At 46.5% G+C, this 22,001-nt stretch overlaps 1 protein-coding gene across 1 annotated transcript in view; it reads right to left on the bottom strand.

Annotated features, from left to right (window-relative positions):
• The window catches only part of SRRM4 (serine/arginine repetitive matrix 4), a 130,885-nt gene that overhangs the window by 47,068 nt on the left and 61,816 nt on the right, over nucleotides 1-22,001 (bottom strand). Inside the window, 2 exon segments of the mRNA XM_053369775.1 lie at nucleotides 223-306; nucleotides 9,209-9,349. Of these exon segments, the coding sequence (XP_053225750.1) occupies nucleotides 223-306; nucleotides 9,209-9,349 (225 nt within the window).

Below are 22,001 nucleotides of genomic sequence, written 5' to 3'. Positions count from 1 at the left end.
CATGAGGAAGTCGGAGAGAGGGAGGGGATGGAGACTAAATTGGGGCAACGCTATTATTCCAAGATTCTGCATTCCCAAGCCTCTCTCTGTAAATACTGAATAAAAAGCAGTTGGTAAGGACTTTTCATTGTCTTATCCATTCCTGGCAACCTGCCGTGGGGGTTGGTTCCTTGGCTACCTGACACTGGTGCAGAAAGAAGCCAGTGATGGATTTCCACTCACCTCCTTCTCTTCTTTCGTGTAGATTTCTTCTTTTTCTTCTTCCCCTTGGTAGGAGGTGGTGTGAATTCCTCAGTACAGGATGGGCTTTGGATAGAGGAAGGGAAAGAGAGAGAGAAGATATCAAGTTTGCATGATGACTACTAGCCAAGATGGCTGTGTTCTGCCCCCACTGTCAGAGGCAGTAGTACAATGGGCCTCTGAAAACTGGTTGCTGGGAATCGCAAGTGTTGTTGTGTTCATGTCCAGACTGCAGGCTTCCCACAGGTATCTGGTCGGCCACTGTGAGATCAGGATGATGGACTAGGCGGGCCACTAGCCTGATCCGACAGGCTCGTCTTATGTTCTCATGTTCTCATATGTCAATCACGGCCATCTGTCAGCATCTTGACAGTTCTGATCCCCAAAGTACGGTTTCCTGTGAAGGATGGGGTCTTGCGGGAGATCCATAACGTAGGGTGAATGTTTAATTGCCATGTTCCGGGTAATTTAGCCATGCTTGAAATTAACTGTCTCCTCCAGGGATTTATTGCAGATCTAATGAGAGAGTTACTGTATGTTAACTGGCTTGGCACCAAGTTATTTAAGACATATTTATCGAGGTTAACAACTCTATAATAGATTTATACATTTGGCTCCTCTCAGTAAATATGTTTTAAAATAAATTAATCAGACTTTAATTTGCATAGGATAATGGTTGCAAAGTACGGGCATCCGCCTAATTTATTTTTAAAAGAGACTTGGCAATGTTTATTAAATAGCAATCAATTACATAAACAGGAGATTTAGGCTGCAAATCCCAAGGCTGGGACATGGTGGTGTGGAACTGATGGAGGTTTGGTCACCTTATCCAAGGCTCTGCCAGGCTCTTGCCAGAAAGGCAGAAGTGAGAGTGGAGAAGGCCTCTGGCATCCCTCTATCCTTTCCCCGTGCACAGAGGTTTTTGCTGAGGTGCCCCATGCTATTCGTCATCTTCCCCAAATGCAGGCAAGTCATTGCGTTCTACACCAGCTGGAGCCACGAGATTGTGGGCAAGGGCAGCCCCACATTGCAGTAGTCCAGGGGCCATCGGACTGTAAGGCCAATTGCAAGAGTCCCTTGAAAAAATCACAGGGGGTTGTTCCAGCTATAACAGAGGCTCATTTATGTACTAGATTTAGGTTTTTTAAAAACCTCGCCCTGTCTGAAAGGCTCAGAACAGCCTACAACCAAGAAGCAAAATGCCATTGTCCTCTGTGTGAGGAACGACCCCAGGCAAGGCCTCAAGGCAGGTGATGAGTCAACTTTGCCATATCCAGGCAGCTCTGGATCTAGCTAGCACTGATAAGTGCCTACATGCCTTTCTGAATTCATTGGAAGGTAGGGTATGAACTGAATACATACATATGTACATATAGGAAATCAAAAACAGCTCAGGAAAGAGCACCTGAAGTCACGATCCCATGCACACTTACTTGAGAGTAAGCTCAACTGAGCACTGCGAGAGAATTATTTCTGAGTAGTAATTTTAGTTAGCTCTATGTTGCAAACCACCTTGAGCTTGAGGAAAGGTAGTGTGTGATATATATATCTCTAAGGCTTGGTGGTGCCACCACTGGGAGCTGCCTTGGTTGGCACTGACCCATGTCAAAGCCTTTTCAGTGGTGGCTCCCTGGTTTGGGGAATGCTCAGAAAGGTGTGCCTGTCACCCTCATTATTAACTTTTAGGAGGAATTAGTTGACCCAGGCATAGACCCTGTGATCACTATATGGTGTGTGTGTATAAAACAACTCATATATATTTATCAAGGTTAACAACTCTATAATAGACTTATACATTTGGCTCCTCTCACTAAATATGTTTAAAATAAATTAATCAGGCTCTAATTTGCATAGGATAATGGTTGCAAAGTACGAGCATCCGCCTAATTAATTTTTAATTGTAATTTCTTTTAGAATGTTTTAAGCATTTTAGAATGCTTTTATTTTTAAATTATGTATCTGCTTGCTGCCTGTGGCTCCTTTGGGAGTAAAGGTGGGATATAAATTCAGCCAACCAGTCAACCCTGTGGAACGCCCTCCCATCAAATGTCAAGGAAATAAACAACTATCTGACTTTTAGAAGACATCTGAAGGCAGCCCTGTTTAGGGAAGTTTTTAATGTCTGATGATTTGTCATATTTTTAATCATCTGTTGGGAGCCACCCAGAGTGGCTGGGGAGGCCCGGCCAGATGGGCAGGGTATAAATAAATAAATAAATAAATAAATAAATAAATAAATAAATAATAATTAGAATTTATATACTGCCCTATACCCAGGGGTAAGGGATAGGGGAGATATGCAGTTCAGTTAGCATTTAAAGGAGGATGTACCTAACTTGCTCATTCCAGAAGAGTATGCAAACTGAAACACTACCATCCTTTGAGAGTTGCATTTCTCTGAATTTTGCATTGCAGTTCTCTAGCCAAGCAAATTTTGGGGAAGTAGCCATAAAAACGCAGATATGAGTAAAAGCAGCATTTTGAAGATGCATCCCAACAGGGAAAGCTGCTTTACAAACACCTGCAAAAAATATGCCTATCCTCATGAGAAATCGTCAGTATTTTCAGGTGGACTTCAAAAAAAAAAAGCAGTTTAGTTTTCTAGCCAAGCAATACATACAAAAAGGCCTACACTTTTTGGGTAAAGGGTGTGTGGAAGCGCAAACATGAGAGCAAAGATACAAAAATGCATTGTATCAGATGGAATTGATACAATTTCAATAATTATTAACATTTATGTAATAAATAATATTATAAAATTTATAGAATTGTTGCAAGATGGTGTCTGTTAAGCAACACTGCATACCAACATTTGAATATTAGGAGAAATCTACACAAGCATGAATTTTCATGGGGGCTTTTAAAAATACAACAACAACAACAACAACAACAACAACAACAACAATAGTCTTTGCAAACTAGTGTGGATTCCCCCCCCCCCCCATTTTTATTATGTATTTGGTGTTTTTATATTGTATTTTTGTGCTATGAACTGCCCTGAGACCTGCAGATGAAGGGTGGTATGCACATTTAATGAATAAGAATAAGAATAACAACAACTTACTCCTGGAAAAATGAGAAACCCTGAAAATTACAGATTTGCCCATCGAGTAAATCTACCTACCTACCAGTGTGATGCAATGGTTAGAGTGTTGTACAAGGACCTGGGAGATGAGGGTTTGAATCCCCACTCGGCCATGAAGAAGAAGAAGAAGAAGAAGAAGAAGAAGAAGAAGAAGAAGAGGAGTTTGGATTTGATATCCTGCTTTATCACTACCCTAAGGAGTCTCAAAGCGGCTAACAATCTCCTTTCCCTTCCTCCCCCACAACAAACACTCTGTGAAGTGAGTGGGGCTGAGAGACTTCAGAGAAGTGTGACTGGCCCAAGGTCACCCAGCAGCTGCATGTGGAGGAGCGGGGAAGCGAACCCGGTTCACCAGATTACGAGTCCACCGCTCTTAACCACTACACCACACTGGCTCTCTGGGTGACAGAAGCTCACTGGGTGACAGAGGCACCACCTTGCGGCCAAGATTGGGGGGCCAGCACGACGTGGCTTCCTCTCTCATGCTCAGGAGCAGCCAGCGCCTGAACTGCACCATGCTCAGCCTTCTCCACCCTCTGAACACAGCCTGGCCCCCCTGCCAGCACATATTGAGGGGGCTGAAGACACCTCTGCCCCTAGGAATTGGTGCACCTGCTGGACGACCTTAGATCAGTGATTGCCTCTTAGCCTAACCTATGTCACAAGAATGTTATGGGGATTAAATGAGGAGGGGGAGAACCATGTAATATCACCTTGAGCTTCTTGGAGAAACAGGTGGGATATAGATCCAATAAAGAAATAAATTCTACCAGTCTACCTGTCTAACTTCTCTCCCTCTCCCTCTCCATATGTGTGTACCTTGGGTTAAGTACTTAATTCGTTCTGGAGGTCCGTTCTTAACCTGAAACTGTTCTTAACCTGAAGCACCACTTTTAGCTAATGGGGCCTCCCGCTGCTGCTGTGCCACCGGAGTGCGATTTCTGTTCTCATCCTGAAGCAAAGTTCTTAACCCGAGGTACTATTTCTGGGTTAGCAGAGTCTGTAACCTGAAGCGTATATAACCTGAAGCGTCTGTAACCCGAGGTACCACTGTATATATATATATAGAGAGAGAGAGATAGATTCAGTTAAGCGGCACCCCGAAATATTTCAGGGTTCAGAGCCAGTAATGAAGGATGAGTCACCGCAAGCCACTCAGCATGAAAGAGCAGAGATATTAACATGATGCAAGCAAAGGCAGCCAGCCTTTGTGTTCTTGATCAAGAACATACAGTCCCTCTCATGCCGTCCATTGCCATTTAAAAGCATCCACTTCACTATTTCCCTCTTGGCGAGGGTTTCAAAGATCCCAAAGAAGATTTGTTAAGTGATCCTCACAGCACCTGCTGCTGCCTTTTCCCTTTTCTAAAAAAAAATAAGTGGTGTGATGTGCTATTAAAAAAAAAAAAATCTGCATCAAGGACTATCTTTACAAAGAACTCAGTCACCTTATTTCAGATCAAGCCACCTTTTAAGAGGCTCGTGTTATCAGCAGATGAGCATTTGCTCTTGGAAAGCGTGAGCGCAATTCCAGGAATGCCTTCTTTGTCTAGCCCTACCTACTTCCTTCGGTCCTCGTGAAAGACGCTCTTAGAAGTGCTGGATGCTCCCAAGGTTCATCTTATGCCCCAAAGGCAGCACATGTGTTTTAAGCCTGGATAGCTCAGTTGGATTAGAGTGTCATGCTGATAACACCAAGGCTGCAGGTTCGATCCCCGTATAGGTCAGTTACATATTCTTGCATTGCAGGGAGTTGGACTAGATGATCACCATGGTCTCTTCCAACTCTACAATTCTGTGATTCGATGTGCTCTACCAACTCAGCAGCGGACCAGCTACCTCAGCTTGACCAAGCTGGTGACTTATATGTGCTTTGACTAGGACAGGAAGCACAGGTTGTGTTGATTCTCCTGTACAGCACAGGGGGCTATTTTTAAAAGAGGGGATGTGGGTGGCGCTGTGGTCTAAACCACTGAGCCTCTTAGGCTTGCTTAAGGTCGGCGGTTCAAATCCCTGCGGCGGAGTGAGCTCCCGTTGCTCTGTCCCAGCTCCTGCCAACCCAGCAGTTCTAAAGCAGACCAGTGCAAGCAGATAAATAGGTACCACTGTGGCGGGAAGATAAACAGCATTTTCGTGCACATCACAGTGTCCCGTTGTGCCAGAAGCAGTTTAGTCATGCTGACCACATGACCCGGAAAGCTGTCTGTGAACAAACGCTGGCTCCCTCGGCCTGAAAGCGAGGTGTGTGCCGCAGCCCCATAGTCACCTTTGACTGGACTTAACCATCCAGGGGTCCTTAACCTTTACATTTTGCTATTTTAAAGCTATGGAGACAAAGTCTGCTGGGGCCTGACATGGCTCAGATGCAGCCTTCTCCAATGTTTTAATTCCGACAGGTAACAATGGGTTCAAGTTGGTGCTTTTTGCGTGGTTTATTTCTATGGATCATGGCATCTGTGTGGCTGGTGTAAGCTTAAAATGAAATATACCCCCTCATGAACTATCTGTGACCCTGGAACAGGCTCCCATCTAACAACATGACCTGGAATGAATAAGTAACATCCTGAGTAGCTCAGCCGGTAGAGCATGAGACTCTTAAGCTCAGGGTCGTGGGTTTGATCCCCACGCTGGGCAAAAGATTCCTGCATTGCAGGGGGTTGGACGAGATGATCCTCGTGGTCCCTTCAAATTCTACAATTTTATGATTCTATGACAGCCACAGAAAAGAGAAGCATACTAATCTTTGCGTTTACCAGCAAAACTTAATTGTCACTCTCCAGGAACCAGGCTTGGCACAGACAATGAACTCTCTCTCAGTGTATGTTTGTTATTCAAGAACGTGTTGTCTTTCCATAATTAGAGTTGTGTCTCCTCCATATAACCTAACTTACGGAGGAAGGCGATCTCGCAGGTAAACTGGCTCCAAATTGTTAAGGGGTTTATATGCTCACTTCATGCCCACCTCTCATCTTTATTTGGTGAGGGTTTGGGCGTTTCGTCTCGTCTTGGAGGCCTCCTAAAGCTGATGCGGATTTAATTGCACCTCACTGATTGCAATCTAAGTCTAATTAAGAAAAGCAACTATAATGCACTTCAGGCCAATGCAGCGGTAAGCTCAAAATCTGGGCATCTGTAGCAGCCCCACCTCCCACCTTCCTGCAGCAGTTGGAAGCAAAACAGTTACGTGCTTTAATTCCGGGGACAGTTTGGCAAATAGGGCCCTTTTAAACAACAGTCCGCTTCGCTGCAGGCTTCATTTCCCCCTGCCTTCAAAGTGACAAAGAGCAAAGGCCGGTCGATAGCAGAAAGAAGCCACAAAGGATGGGGGCGGAGGGAGAGGGGCTCACGCTCTTTTTCATCCTCCTTTATCCGTTAGAAAGACTTTGGTCTTCAGACAGTGGAAGCAGGAGCAGAGGTGGGAGTGGTCTCCACGACTGTCCCCAGTGACAGGGTGGAAGGCAGGGAGTCCAACAGTAGGTGGCGCCAGAGCCAATGACAACCACAGCCAACTAAATCTACTGTTGTCCCCATCCTCCTCCCTGCTGAGTTCTACAAGGGCAACACTGAGACTAAGGCCACATTGACACCATGCATTTATTATGGGCGGCCCTGTATTGGGAAGTTTTTTATGTTTGATGTTTTATTATGTTTTTATGTGTGCTGTAAGCCGCCCAGAGTTGCTGGGGAAACCCAGCCAGATGGGCAGGTTATAAATTATAAAAATTATTATTATTATTAATATTATTATTAGCACTGTGATTCTACTTTAAATAGTCACATCTTCCCTCAAAGAATTCTGGAAGCTGCATGTTCTATGGGCCTCTCTTTAGGGTGGTTTGCCTTGAAGCAGTACGGTGATTTAGGCTCTATTTTTACTCTCTTCAAACTCCCTGACGTGCTTGCACTCAGGTGCTGAAAACATGAGGTCCAAGCCTACGCAATGCCTTAAATGTATGGCAAGGACTACTTTTTAATTGCCACCCGAGCTTATTATATCCGAAAGAGAGACAAGCAATCTTGGAATGCAGAATCTTAAAATAAAAATAAAAAATCCAGGCTGCTCTGAAAGACTGCGGCAAAGACTGCACCGCGGGGAAGCCGAAGCATTCAGCTTTCTCTTAACTTGGATGTAAAGCCCTTTGCGAGGAAGTCGGCAACTGAGCCATCTTGCCAGCCTCTTGGAAAACACGTGGGTGCAAATGGGTCCCCTTTAGGCAGAACTCTCATTACTTCACCATGTTTTATTGAAGAAGCGGCAGAAAGCATTTCAGAGAGAGCAGGAAAACAAAGGATGACTTAAGGAGGCATGTTCCTTTGCTGCTAGCCCTGGGTCTAATTACCAAGCAAGGCTAAACTAAAATAAAAAGAAATGCAAATACTATTCTAAAAGCCTTTTGCACCAGCCATTTCGAAGGGTCTGAGATGGGCACTGACCGCAGGGCACCTAGTTCCTACAGGTCCTTGAATAACGTGCCTGCTATATGGAAAGGTTAAACAGAAGGTAGGCTGAGATCTGCTGGTAGATTCCTGCGTGGTTTCCAGCAAATTGGGGAGGGGACATTTGTCAGCCTGAGATCACATACCTTTCTGAGCAACCTGCCAGGGGAGCCACATGCCAGAGTTGGGCAGGGGAAGAGGCCAAAGATGCAACGCTAGAACTCATGGACAGCCAACGAAGCGGAATGTTGGGAGGTTTCAGGACATATAAAAAGAAGGACTTATTCACACAGCGCATCGTTAACCTATGGAACTCACCCCTGCAGGAAGGAGCGATGGCCACCAACTTGTATGGCTTTAAAAAAGGATGAGACAGATTCATGGAGGACATGGCTATCAATGGCTTTGAGGCTTGGTGGAGGCTATGCCCTGCTTCCACAGTTGGAGGCAGCAATGCTTCTGAATACCAGTTGCTGGAAGCCACAGGAGAGGGAGAGATGTTCTTGTGCTCATGTCTGGCTTGCAGGTTTCCCACGGGCATCTGGTTGGCCAGTGTGAGAAGGGGATGCTGGACTAGATGGGCCCTTGGCCTAGTCCAGCAAGCTCTTCTTATGTTCTTAAGTGGCAACAGCAAATATGAATTTGGACTACTGCAATGTGCTCTACGTGGGGCTACCTTCGAAGGTGACCCAGAAACTACAACTAATCCAGAATGAGGCAGCTAGACTGGTGATTGGAGGCGGCTGCTGAGACCACATAACACGGGTCTTGAAAGAACTACATTGGCTCCCAGAATGTTTCTGAGCACAATTCAAAGTGTTGGTGTTGACCATTGAAGCCCTAAATGGCATCGGCCCAGTATACCTGAAGGAGCGTCTCCACCCCCGTCGTTCTGCCCGGATGCTGAGGTCCAGCTCTGAGGGCCTTCTAGCAGTTCCCTCACCATGAGAAGCGAGGTTACAGGGAACCAGGCAGAGGGCCTTCTCGGTAGTGGCGCCCGCCCTGTGGAACACCCTCCTATCAGATGTCAAAGAGATAAACAACTACCTAACATTCAGAAGACATTTGAAGGCAGCCCTGTTCAGGGAAGTTTTTAATGTGTGACATTCTAATGTATTTTTAATCTTTGTTGGAAGCCACCCATAGTGGCTGGGGAAACCCAGCCAGATGGGCGGGGTACAAATAAATAAATTATTATTATGAATTCTACCTTTATACAGGAGGCTTAGTTTCCACACAAACTAAGCCCCATTCTCTCCTCCACCCAGGCAAGCAAGAGGCACGATCAGACTTCAAGGACACATTCCAGCCAGGGAAAAACACTGAAGGAAGGTACAAAGCAGGTGTGGGCTGTGGAGAAGCATTGTGGCCTGTGGAGAGTCCCGAGGGGCAGATGGAGTGACCCAGAGGGCCGTATCTGGAGAGGCCTCAGGCCCTGAGTCTTACCTGCATGATTTGTGCCTAGCGTACTCCTGGCTGTCTTTCAACCTCACACAGCCATTGGTGCTAGAGGTCTCTTGAGTTTGGCATGGCTCCTCCGGGTGCTTGTTGTCTGTTGGAAGCGGCAGGCAGCTGAGTGCCTCAGTGCTGGAAAACAAGGAGGAGGAAGAAGAACCTTGTCAGTGAAACATTCACAGGGGCGGGGGGCAGGCAGGGCTTCTATTGCAAGCTCCATGGGGCAGAGAACTCTCAGGACCAAGAGAGCACGGCCATCTTGCCATCTGTTACCAATTTACTTTGGATCTGCCTAACCTGTAGTACTAGGTATTGGTGCCCACAAAGGAAGTGGCAATGGATCTCAGAGGCTCGTCCAGATCAGGTCAAAGACAAGGCAAAGCAGATCAGGACCATGGACACCTCCCAGGGCCTCCTGCTACCTGAGAGTGGGAAGATGTTGCAGCAAAGGGCCATCAGAGATAGCAGAGCCATTGGGAGCTGTCCATGATCCTGATTTTATTTGCCTTTGACCTGACCTAGAAGTGTCTGTTACCACATCCATTGAGGGTCTTTAAGCCATGCCACCACTCAGTCCATCTAGCCCAGTGTTCTCCAAACTTGGGTCTTCAGCTGTTTTTGGACTACAACTCCCATCATCTCTAGCTAGCAGGACCAATGGTCAGGGATGATGGGAGTTCTAGTCTAAAAAACAGCTGGAGACCCAAGTTTGGGAAACACTGATCTAGCCCATGTGGTCAGACTCCAACACACGTGAGCCCCAGTCAGCATGAGTAATGACCAGGGGTGATGGGATTGAGTCCAGCAACATTTGTAGGGCCAAAGATTCCTCCATTCCTGCACTGTCAGGGCTGTGGATCTGGTGACTCTCTTGCTACAGATTCCCCCCTTCCTGTCTCCATGAGATTGTTCTGTAAAAACAGTGCTTGAGGTGGTTCAGAGCATATTCAAAGCAGTCCAAAAGACACCCGGGTACTTGTGATATACATTCAGAACCCTTTAGTATCACAGAAGGCATAACAGAGGCATCCCACTTACTGAATAGATCAGTAATAAAGTATTAATTTTTAAAACAAAAACAAATGAGTTTCAATAATAAATAAGAGTGGGGAGTAATAAAGCAGTAGTTGAGGGTGCAGTTTTGAAGATTCGTTTTCAGCTTTTCCAGTGACAGGAGTATCTCTCTCTCTGACACACACACACATACACACAGGCAGTCAGGCAGGCACACACACACACACACACACACACACACACACACAAATTCTGTTACAGCTCCACATCTATTACCCCACTCTTCCAGGACAGGAACTTGACCTGAGGCACTTAAGGGAAGCTGCACTCCTTAGGAAGCCATAAAGTTAGTGGAACCTCCAAAAAGGAATCATTTACCTAAAGTTACAGGAGTGCTTGGAAACCACAAGAGCATTTTTCCTGCTCACCTATGCATTTATTTACAGTGGTACCTCAGGTTACAGACGCTTCAGGTTACAGACTCTGCTAACCCAGAAATAGTACCTTGGGTTAAGAACTTTGCTTCAGGATGAGAACAGAAATTGCGTGGCAGTTGGAGGCCCCATTAGCTAAAGTGGTACCTCAGGTTAAGAACAGTTTCAGGTTAAGAACAGACCTCCAGAACGAATTACGTTCTTAACCCGAGGTACTACTGTATTTTTAAAGCACCAAGCTGGAGGACAAATGATGTCGAATCCAGGAATCCAGAAGTTGTCTGAGTGCCCTGGTGGTGTCTGAGAATCTATGGCTGCCTGAGATTTTAATTTTAGCACATCCGTTTGCCACATTGCCCCTTCTGGTCCACACCTCTTTCTCTCCCAGAAAAGTTGTGTTTCGCAGCTGGGATGAAAAGCTGCTAAACCAAATCAAGCCATCCGTTAAGAAATGAGGGCTTGGGGGTGGAGGCATCGAGTGGCCAACCCCCCAGATTGATTGGGGCACTGGGAAGCCAGGACACAGTTTCAGATTTGCACAAGCCAATGGTCTTGTCAGGAAGCATTTAGCAAACAAGCAGTTCTTTTGTGCTGCGATATGGCAACTAATGACAGTCTGGGAGCCCCAGCCATGCATAGCTTTCCTTGAAGCAGGAAAGCAGCCCGAAGGGAAAGCTGGAATAGAGAGGACAGTTGTCAGGGTGATATGCCATGCTGTGAGTCACAGATGTTGGGAGCGGGCTGGGAACAGACATCACCAGGTCTGGAGAAGGAAGAGGAGCAGGAAAATCACAAGTTGCACCTATGACAAAAAATGTTGCTGAGTGGGGCAAATCCCTGTTCAGGGTTTCCAGCCAGCCATGCCCTTTTGCAGGAGGCTCCATTCCATTATTTCCAGGACACACTATTCCTTTTCCATGCCAATGTTGCTGTGTGGAGTGGTCCTTTTTAGGGTTCCAGCCAGCCAGCCAGCCAGCCAGCCAGCCAACCATGCTGTTTTCCTTCTCACCCACCCCAGGGCACTCCATTCGTTTTCCATATAGAGGGCCCCTGTTCAGGTTTTCAGCCTGCCAGACAGGACAGTCTTTGGGCAATTCTCCTCGATTAAGTTTCCTGCAGGGAGTTCTGCGATAATCCTTTCCTTTAAGATTAGAATAATCGTTCATATTAAATTGCAAATGCATTTCCCATCACAAACATGAAAGTCTGCAAAGAGAAAACGCGCGCACGCACTCGCACACAGCCATTTATCTGCTGCCGCAAGAATCCAGCCCAAAGAGATTATTAGTATTTTAGGGCTCTGGGGAGCTTTGGGAATCAATGAAAAAGAATATTGGGCTGAAGCAAAAGCAGACTTTGATGGGATTGGGGAACAATTATTTGCATCAATAATTGCTCTCCACCCCTGGGGGAATAGTTCAGAGCTTGCTCCACAATTGTAGCACTACGTCGTCCTAAGGCCAGCTATGAATTAACCCAGGAAACAAAGATGCTATTTAGCAAATGCTTAAAAAAACCCCTGTAGAGTTAAAAGTACATTGGGGAGGGCTGCACCTTTCTCCAAGCAGAGATGGTGGACTGCCTGTATTGCATTCAAAGCCAGAGTAACACCACACAGATATTCCTGGCGGGGGGGGGGGAGGGGGTGGAGAAACAAAAACAGAAATAAAAAAACCCAATCGAAATTCACCAAGGAGTGAGCAAGCTTTCACGTTGCCCACAGCTCTTCTTCAGACTGACAGCTGAACAAAGAAAAAAAAAGGGGGAGGGAGGGAATACTTTTGCCACAAAGTAGGGCACCTCAATCTTTGCTGGGGTTTGAACCTGGGACTTTCTGCATGTGAAACAGGGGCATTACACAAGTGGCCTCATCACTGCTCTTGAAGATGGTACCATCTGAATTTGGTTGCTTCATTCAGCTGCGGGACGGTGCTGGCTCTGAGTGAGTTTGCTGGGCAGTTTCACTTTCTTCTCCTTCTCACCATAAGGCTTATAAGGCAGTTCAGAAAAGGGCTACAAAGAGACAGTTGCAGATGTAGCGGATGTCTGTGAATGAACGCCTGTGAAATTGCTGCGGTCCACAAATAGACTGATCAGGATGGAGCGGTCTTTTGTGAAGGAACACCTGCAAAATTGGCATGGGCCGCAAAGAGGACTGAGTCATCCATCCCTATTAGAAAGCCCCGAGGCATTAAGAGGGACTCGAAAGTCACAATTGATTGGCTAGCGCAGCGAGAAGCCACGCTTGGTCCAACGAGAGCCTGCAAGATCTTGTTTTCATTCTCTTCCCCCCATTTAATTTACAATCACAAAGTCCCTGTCCTCACAGGCAGAGGAGCAGCAGCGAGGGATATGATTGCCCTTTGGCACACCTTCCCATCACAAAGACACATCAATTGGAAATGCCAGCGGGAGGGACCTCCGAGATGATCTTCCCGGCTTGAGTGACTTGCAGTTAATCAAGGGGAGAATATTGCTCTGTGGCCTGAATGGCAGATTTCAAAATGCAGCCTCTGGAGAATGTGCTGGTTAAGGGGCATGACGTATTGGAGGGCAGAGGAACATATAATCAAACCCAGTAGGAAGCTACAGGAGAAGCTTGTGCTTTGATGCATGTGCCTTCCACTGAGCTTCATAAAGGAGAAGAAACCCACAGAATGTGAGTTGTAGGGTGCCCCAGTCTCCTACCTCACAGGGGGGACAGCCCTCTTTTTGGAGGCATCTTCTCTTGGGTGGACTGGCTGGTCCAAGGCCAGTTTCAAGGTCAAGATGCCTAAGAAAAGTGAGCAGGCACTTCAAGTTGCCAGTCCTCAGTGTGTACCTGGGCAGCCAGTTGAGGAGCCACATGGTCCACTTGGTCACAATCCACATTGTGTTTCTGCTTAGATCAGTGGTTTTCAACCAGTGTGCCGTGGCACCTTGAATGATGGTCAGGGGTGCTGCAGGCAACACTGGTCTCTCTCTTTCTTTCTTTCCTTCCCTCCTTTGATGCCCTCTCCTGTCTCTACCTCCCAAAGCCTTGCACAATTGTGTGTTGCAGCAGTCCTGGCTACAAGCTCCGTAGGTGAATGGTGCCTATGGGGCTGGCCAGGGGGTGCTGGTTGCCAGAAGTTGAGGTGGCCTCGGAGTAAGCAAGCAAGCAAGCAAGCAAGCGGGCAAGGGAGCCCAGCTATCCAGTCCACCAGCCCTAGCTGTTGGGAATGGACAGACAAGTTCCTAGGCCCCTGTGGGGCAGTGTGAAGAGGCACCTCTCTTTGGGGCGTGGGGGTGGGCGTGGGGCAGGACGAGAAGGAGAGGAGGGAAGGCTGAGGGAACACCCCACAGGGGAGGGTGTTCGAAAAGGGGTGAGAGGCTGTGAGCTCTGCAGGCAAGGGGTGGCATAACTGAGCTCCTGAGCCCCACAGATGTGCCACAGAAAGAATGGAGTTGGTCAAGGGAGCCATGGACTCAAAAAGGTTGAAACCCTCTGGCTTAGATCATAGTTTGCATCTCTCTGCATATCAGTTAGGTTTTACACAGCTGCACCATCTTTTCTCCTCTTATTTCTTTAAATATTACTTTCTTCTCCTGCCCTTCAGCTTCCCCCAAAAGCCGCTGGAGCAGTCCACAAGTCCCCACCATCAGGCTTATACAATCTAGAAAGAATCGACACAAAAGGAAAATAGATGGGGAGGGGAAATATGCAAACTCGGGTTCAAGTTCTTCGCAGGATGCTTTGGTCTCCTCTCACCCCACCCCAGAACTGCTGGGTGCAAGTGTGAGAGAGATTATGCACAGCATTCGTATAAATGCTCAGGCAGTTTGCATGCACCCAAATAAGTGCAATGCCGTAAAATAGTGCCTCTGGAAGGTCTGCAGTTTTAAGCCAGTTATAGTGCCCATTCCTTGAGCCCACCAAAAATTCTGCATTAAGAAAGGCTGTGTAACTCGGTGACAGAGCACATGATCTACATGCAGAAGGTCCTGGGTTCAAACTCTGACATCTCCAGATATGGCAAGGAAAGACTCTTGTTTGACTGCCAGAGTTTCAATGTGGGCAACACTGAGCTAGTTGGGTAACAAGGTAAAGGACCCCTGGATGGTTAAGTCCAGTCAAAGGCGACTATGGGGTTGCAGTGCCCATCTCGCTTTCAGACCGAGGGAGCCGACGTTTGTCCACAGACAGCTTTCCGGGTCATGTGACCAGCATGACTAAACCACTTCTGGCACAAGAGACCACCATGATGGAAACCAGAGCGCATGGAAACGCCGTTTATCTTCCCTCTGCAGTGGTACCTATTTATCTACTTGCACTGGCGTGCTTTCGAACTGCTAGGTTGGCAGGAACTGGGACAGAGCAACGGGAGTTCACTCTGTCGCGGGATTCGAACTGCTGACCTTCTGATCGGCAAGCCCAAGATGCTCAGTGGTTTAGACCACAGCGCCACCCATGCTAGTTGGACCAATGGTCTGACTAAGCATAAGGCAGGTTCCTACCAGACTGGCATTGGGTAAGCTACATGCAGTAGTGGAGACACTTTGTCCAGGTGGGGCCAGTGTGGCCCCAGGATCCAGCCCCACTGACGGCTGGATCAACCAGTGACAGTTTTGTTCCCATGATGCCTCCACAGGTGGTGTTTGCGGAAGATTTTGGGCTTGTGCCCGGGTCCCAACTGGAACTGGTACACCATCTCATTCAACTTTAACCAGTTTAACTTTAACCTCATTTAACCAGTTTGGGGCTCCTGCCCTTTTTCCCATTTCTGTTTATGAAACTATCCAAGGTCACTCTTCGCAAAGCTTTCTCCATAGGGGCTGACATCATACAGTCACATATATTGGTAATCAACAAAGTTTGTAGGTTCTTCCGTTCCAGCTAATTGATGCCTGACCTTCTCTGAAAGCCCCATTTAAAACTAAAACCCCTTTTGAAGCTAAGTCTTTTGGAATCAATTTTGAAATGTTTTCTGGAACCGGTGACCTGGGTTAATGAACAATTAGGGTGCATTAGTTAAAATGTGAGCCTTGGGCTAAATATGGCTCATAGGAGTCGATAAATAGGAGAGACCTCTGGAAGGAAAGTAGGGTTAGATCAGCCAGGAAGCTGAGGAACCTTTGCTTTCTCCATGAAAAGAATTTATGCTGTCTCCAGCGCCTGGTATTTGCAAGCATTAGTGCCTCACACCATGGAGACAGAGCATAGCCATCATGGTTAGTAAATACATAGAAATGTAGAGTTAGTTGGAAGGGGTCACAAGGGTCATCTAGTCCAACCCCCTGCATTGCAGAAATCTTTCATCCAAAGTGGGGCTCGAACCCTGGGATTAAGGGTCTCATGCTCTACTGACTGAGCTATCCAGCCTCATCTAAGTAGCCATCAATAGCCTTGTCTTCCGTGAATCTAATCCTCTTCTGAAGCTATCTAAGTTAGTGGTCCTCACTGCCTCTTGTGGAAGTGAGTTCCATAGGCTAATTATGGGCCGCATGAAGTACTTTCTGTTCTTTGTCTTGAATCTTCCAACATTGGCTGTCCAGAGAGAGAGAGAAAGGGGTTGTCTATTTAGCTCAGTTGGTTAGAGCATGGTGCTGATAACGCCAAGGTTGCAGGCTTGATTCCCATATTGGACAACTGGGGCTGGGCTAGATGATCTTCAGGATCCCTTCCAACTCTGCAGTTCTTTGATTTTATCCATTTACTTGCCTTCTCTCTGAATCAACATTTCCTCATAGGGGGAGTTGCTCCAGAAATAACAATGCAGAGTTTGAGCATCAGTGCTGTCAAACAGTGCCTGAAACTGCTGCTATAGGAATAATTGCTAAAACACTTAACTCTGATCACTTTCTGGTTTGGATTTTCATTCCAAGATACCCTCCGCAAAGGGCACGTCAGGTCACAGCAAAGGTCAGTCTAGCTTGGCGTTGTGTTGCGATACAGAAACCCAGTGCTCCATCAACTTCTTGCGTTTTTACTTTTTGCGTTGTTTTTTTTTTAAACTCAAATCAGTTCACTTCCCACTCAGAATCAGAGCAAAAATTTGCATTGCAATTTGCATAATATGCAAAGCAGACTTTCCATGCTTTCATGAACTGGAATATGACAAGGCTAGGTGAAAATTTCTCAGCAAAGATTCAATACCTGCTCGTGGATATATTTAGGATGGTTAAATTACCGAAAAGCATTTTTTTTTATATACATAAAAAAAATCAAAAGTATTTCAATGGTGTTGGCTCTGCCTGTAACCACAGTGTTATCTACACAGGTCAAACAGTCAAGGTGATTTTCTCCTTTGGCATGTATGCTATATACACAAGGCTTGTTCACAGTGCAATCCTAGGCCTTCCTACTCAGAGAAAGCCCTATGAAGTTCAAGGGAAATTTCTCCAGACCCACCAAGTGTCCCTGTTTTCTAGGGACAGTCCTGGATTTACAGAAGCCATCTCAGTTTCTGGTTTGATCTCACAATGTCCCGCTTTTCCTTAGGACGTCCCTATTTTCACTGGAGAAATGTTGGAGGGCACCCCCAAGCCAAGAAGATAAGTAACTATACAACCTTTAGAAGACATCTGAAGGCAGCCTTGCATAGTGAAGTTTCTTTTTTAATGTTTAATGTTTTATTATGTGTTTATATATGTTGGGAACCCCACAGAGTGGCTGGGGTGACCCAGTCAGATGGGTGGGGTATAACTAAGAAAACAATCATCATAATCACCATTGAATAGGACGTCCCTATTTTCATCAGAGAAATGTTGGCAGGTATGTTATAGGACGTGGGTGGCGCTGTGGGTTAAACCACAGAGCCTAGGACTTGCGATCAGAAGGTCGGCGGTTCGAATCCCCACGACGGGGTGAGCTCCCGTTGCTCAGTCCCTGCTCCTGCCAACCTAGCAGTTCGAAAGCACGTCAAAGTGCAAGTAGATAAATAGGTACCGCTCCAGCGGGAAGGTAAACGGTGTTTCCGTGTGCTGCTCTGGCTTGCCAGAAGCGGCTTAGTCATGCTGGCCACATGACCCGGAAGCTGCACGCCGGCTCCCTTGGCCAATAAAGCGAGATGAGGGCCGCAACTCCAGAGTCGGTCACGACTGGATCGAATGGTCAGGGGTCCCTTTACCTATGTTATTATCAAGTAACTTTGTTTAGGGCTGCAGCCTTAAAACCATCTCTCTATCCATCCTACACAGTTTGCAGAAACAGTGAGCCAGTTAGAATGCTGCAAAATAATAAAATCCCCTAAATGGGACCACTGGCAGAGGAAGGGGTGTGTGTGTGCAGTGGGTGTGGTCTGCCCCAGGTGTCATCCTTGGGGGGGGGAAAATTGCCACCCCCCCTGGGATGCTTGCCCCGCCCCCGCGGACGGTAGCCCCGCCCCTGCCTGGGACAGTTCCACTTCCTACCTTGAGCAAATCGAGAGCAGTTCTTTCAGGGACTGTCTCATTCCAAACTCAGAACCCAGGGCCTTATAAAGATGGATGCAGATGGATTCAATCGGGAGGGAAATCAATTAAATTTTAAACAGGGAGGAAGATTAGAAATCAGGCACAATGCTTTCTTAATTATAGCACCTAATCACTGACTTTAGGGGGAAAAATAAAGTTGAGCTCATTTCCCTTCCTCCGTGCATAGATTGGATGGCTCATAACAAGCGTCTGCGACTCTCCTCAAGCACTCATTCACCGGGGAGGCATGTCGGATTCATAAAATGATCAGGTGTCACAGCAGAGTGTTTCATATGGTTTCGCTCTCACGCACCCCTGAGATTTTCCTCTTTTTTTTTCCTTTTTGAAAGGTTTTTGTCGCTTATCACCTCCCCTTGGACTCTGGGTTTATTGTGCAGAGATAAGACGGGAGGAAAAGCTTTATGGACAGAACGTGATGAAACGAGTCTTTGCAAGGCTGCCGGAACGAGGCGATGGCAGGAACATTGAGCTCTAAAGAAAATAGCTTGAATTGCAATCAGTGTCAAGTCGCCCGAGATATAAATTACTTGGAATGGGATCCTCCTCCAGTAATTGTTCCCTCTTCCTGCTCTGTGTATTCTCTGCCAGGCCCACCTTGTACAATAGAGGCTGAGCTTAACACTTCGCTATCTACCATGCCATCTGCAGTGTATAATGCAACACAATCCATTCCTTTAAAAAAATAAATAAGAGAGCCTTTCACAATGGAGGGAGCGCAGAAGACAGAGGACTCAACTACCTGGGGGATCTTCTTCTCTCAGTGCCTGGTCACTGAGGACAGCGAATGAGGTGACTGTTGTTTTGCTGCAGCCTGAAAAAGCCCACCTCGAAGCAACCAGGAGCAGGGCCTTCTCTGCTGTGGCACCCTCCCTATGAAATGATCTCCCCTCTGAACTGAGGCAACCCTGCTATCATTCAGACACCTGCTGAAGACATTTCTTTCCTCACAAACCCCCTGCGAATTGCTGCTCAAATGAAGGCGACTAAGGGTCTCTCCTCGAAACTCCCAGCACCTATAAAAAAACTACACTTCCCAGAATTATTTGGGGATATTTGAAGTGATACGAAACTGCTTTAAATGTACATTGCAGGTGGGGCCTAAGCACAGTGAAGGGCCTTAACTTGGTTGGCAGACCCAACAGCTGCGGATCCGAACCAAGAAGCCGGATTGCTGATGGGAGCCTTTGAAAGCAGCGAGACGGAAGAAGGCGTTCTTAATTGAAATTTTAAAAGTAAAACCACATTCCATTACATCATGGCAAAATATTTCCCTGCTCGTCACCAGCATGTTTTCCAAATGGTACGCCTGCCCATGATGATCTCTCCGGAGTGAAATAAATGCAGGCTGTTTGTTTTGAAACGTGTACAGCTGGTTACTATCAAACCTTGATTTAAAACAGGCTGCAATCATTCCCATAGTTTACACAACCAGGCTTTCCCTCTCCTTTCTTTGAGAGGGGGATCACTGCATGATTTACACCAACACTGGGCCAGAGAAATCAGCTGTGCTGCTGCTAAAACCATCCTAGATCAGATTCTGTCATCCCCACTTTGCATTTTCTGGAACATATTCCAACCACAGTAGGTAATATGTCTGGTACTGAACACCCTTGTCACAATATTTATAGCATGCAAGGTGTCTTTTCAATACTTTCTCTGGGAAGGTGGGTATTTAAAGCACAGGCTGGGTTAGCATGGTGGGAAAGGGATCTTTTTCTAGCCCAATGACTACATTCCCTTCTGGGCCATCTCTCAGGGGCCACATGTCAGCGGCAGGCAGGCCTGGGACTGGGGGAATGACTGGAGCAATTAATGTAGATTTTGCCCTATACATTAGGCTAGTTGCAATACACCCTCCTCCATCTCAGCAAGCAAAAGGCACGATCAGAGTTCAAGGACACATTCTGGCTAGGCAAAAGCATAGGGCCAGGGAGGGGTGTGGCCTAGGGAAAGGAGGTGTGGCCTGTGGATAATTCCAAGGGCCAGGTAGAGAGGTATTTGGCCCCCAGGCCTGAAGCTCTCCAACATCTTGGTTAGCAGAAGCGGGAAGCTAAACCCTCAAGCTGCCCATGCTCTCCTCCCTGTTCTCAGGAGGACTTAGAGCTATTTCTCTCCCAGTGGGGTTGCATGTCTGGAAGGAATCTTAGCTTAGGTTGCCCATGTCTGAAGGGAGGGGGGTTTGGTGAGGTGGAAAGGGAAGAAGGGGTGGTTGGGGGGGTTTGGCAAAGTACGTAGGGTTGGCAAGTGGATTGAGTGGGGTGACAGTCCCAGTCATAATACAATACAATAAAATAAAATTAGCTATCTATCATCTATCATCTATCATCCATCTCTGTCTGTCTGTCATCTATTCCTTCATTGCCGGGGGTGGACTAGATAACAATCATGGTCCCTTCCAACTCTACAATTCTACGATTCCATCAAACCTATCACCTGTATCTATATACTATTGCATTCACTATAAATATACACTTTTAAGTTCTTTACGCGGTATGTAAAACCATTTAAATAGCTCTTATTTCATTAAAAAATAATAATCCTAAAATTAGAACTGATGCAAACTCTCAAATTGCCTCCTTGTAAAATCTATACAGGACATAGAATCATAGAATAGAATCATAGAATCATAGAGTTGGAAGAGACCACAAGGGCCATCGAGTCCAACCCCCTGCCAAGCAGGAAACACCATCAGAGCACTCCTGACATATGGCTGTCAAGCCTCTGCTTAAAGACCTCCAAAGAAGGAGACTCCACCACACTCCTTGGCAGCAAATTCCACTGTTGAACAGCTCTTACTGTCAGGAAGTTCTTCCTAATGTTTAGGTGGAATCTTCTTTCCTGCAGTTTGGATCCATTGCTCCGTGTCCGCTTCTCTGGAGCAGCAGAAAACAACCTTTCTCCCTCCTCTATGTGACATCCTTTTATATATTTGAACATGGCTATCATATCACCCCTTAACCTCCTCTTCTCCAGGCTAAACATGCCCAGCTCCCTTAGCCGTTCCTCAGAAGGCATCATTTCCAGACCTTTGACCATTTTGGTTGCCCTCCTCTGGACACGTTCCAGTTTCTCAGTGTCCTTCTTGAACTGTGGTGCCCAGAACTGGACACAGTACTCCAGGTGAGGTCTGACATGCACAAATACACTTTGCAGCAGGAAAACAGCAACACATAAATTAATCACAATGCCTTCTAATTTAATAATTAATAATTCTCCTTTACATTTGTTACTTCCTAGAGCCGCATGCAATCCATGCTTTATACTTGTTACACCTTGATTTATGAGAATCATGGAAAATCCTGAAATGGCAGTTTCACAAGCCACGCCAGTCTCCGAGCGGCCAGAGACTCTGGGGTACCTGGCGCTTATCCAGGTTCAGTTTCCTTGGAATGAAGGTCAGCGGAATATGTGGTGTCTTTAGCATACATGGTTTTATTTACACATATGTACAACCTGAGCATGAGTTGGAGGGACTCGCCGCATTATCGGCCCTACAGATCTTGCTTCTTCATTTGTCACAGCTTTGGACCCAGCACAGAGCAAGCAAGCCTGTGTTTCCGGCTTCCAGCCTGTTTCTAGCTTTGCTCAAACACACCACTCTGGCTATTGTACTCCTACCTAGCTGCAAGGTGGCAGGGAGTGGGATGGAGAAAAAGGACCCATTAGCCTGGAGAGTCCCGTCACTTAGCAGAAGCTCTTGCAACCTGGGTCATTCTTTAGGGATGTTGATGAGGACAGTTAAGTGACCAGCGATGATGATGATGATAATAATAATAATAATAATTTATTATTTATACTCCGCCCATCTGGCTGGGTTTCCCCAGCCACTCTGGGCAGCTTCCAACACAATATTAAAATACAGTGATGCATTAAACATTAAAAGCTTCCCTAAACAGGGCTGC

The sequence above is a fragment of the Podarcis raffonei genome, chromosome 16, assembly GCF_027172205.1.
Source record: "Podarcis raffonei isolate rPodRaf1 chromosome 16, rPodRaf1.pri, whole genome shotgun sequence".
In the NCBI taxonomy this organism is placed as follows: domain Eukaryota; kingdom Metazoa; phylum Chordata; class Lepidosauria; order Squamata; family Lacertidae; genus Podarcis; species Podarcis raffonei.
Note: the sequence above shows the minus strand (reverse complement) of the source record. Positions and strands in the feature narration are given on the sequence as shown.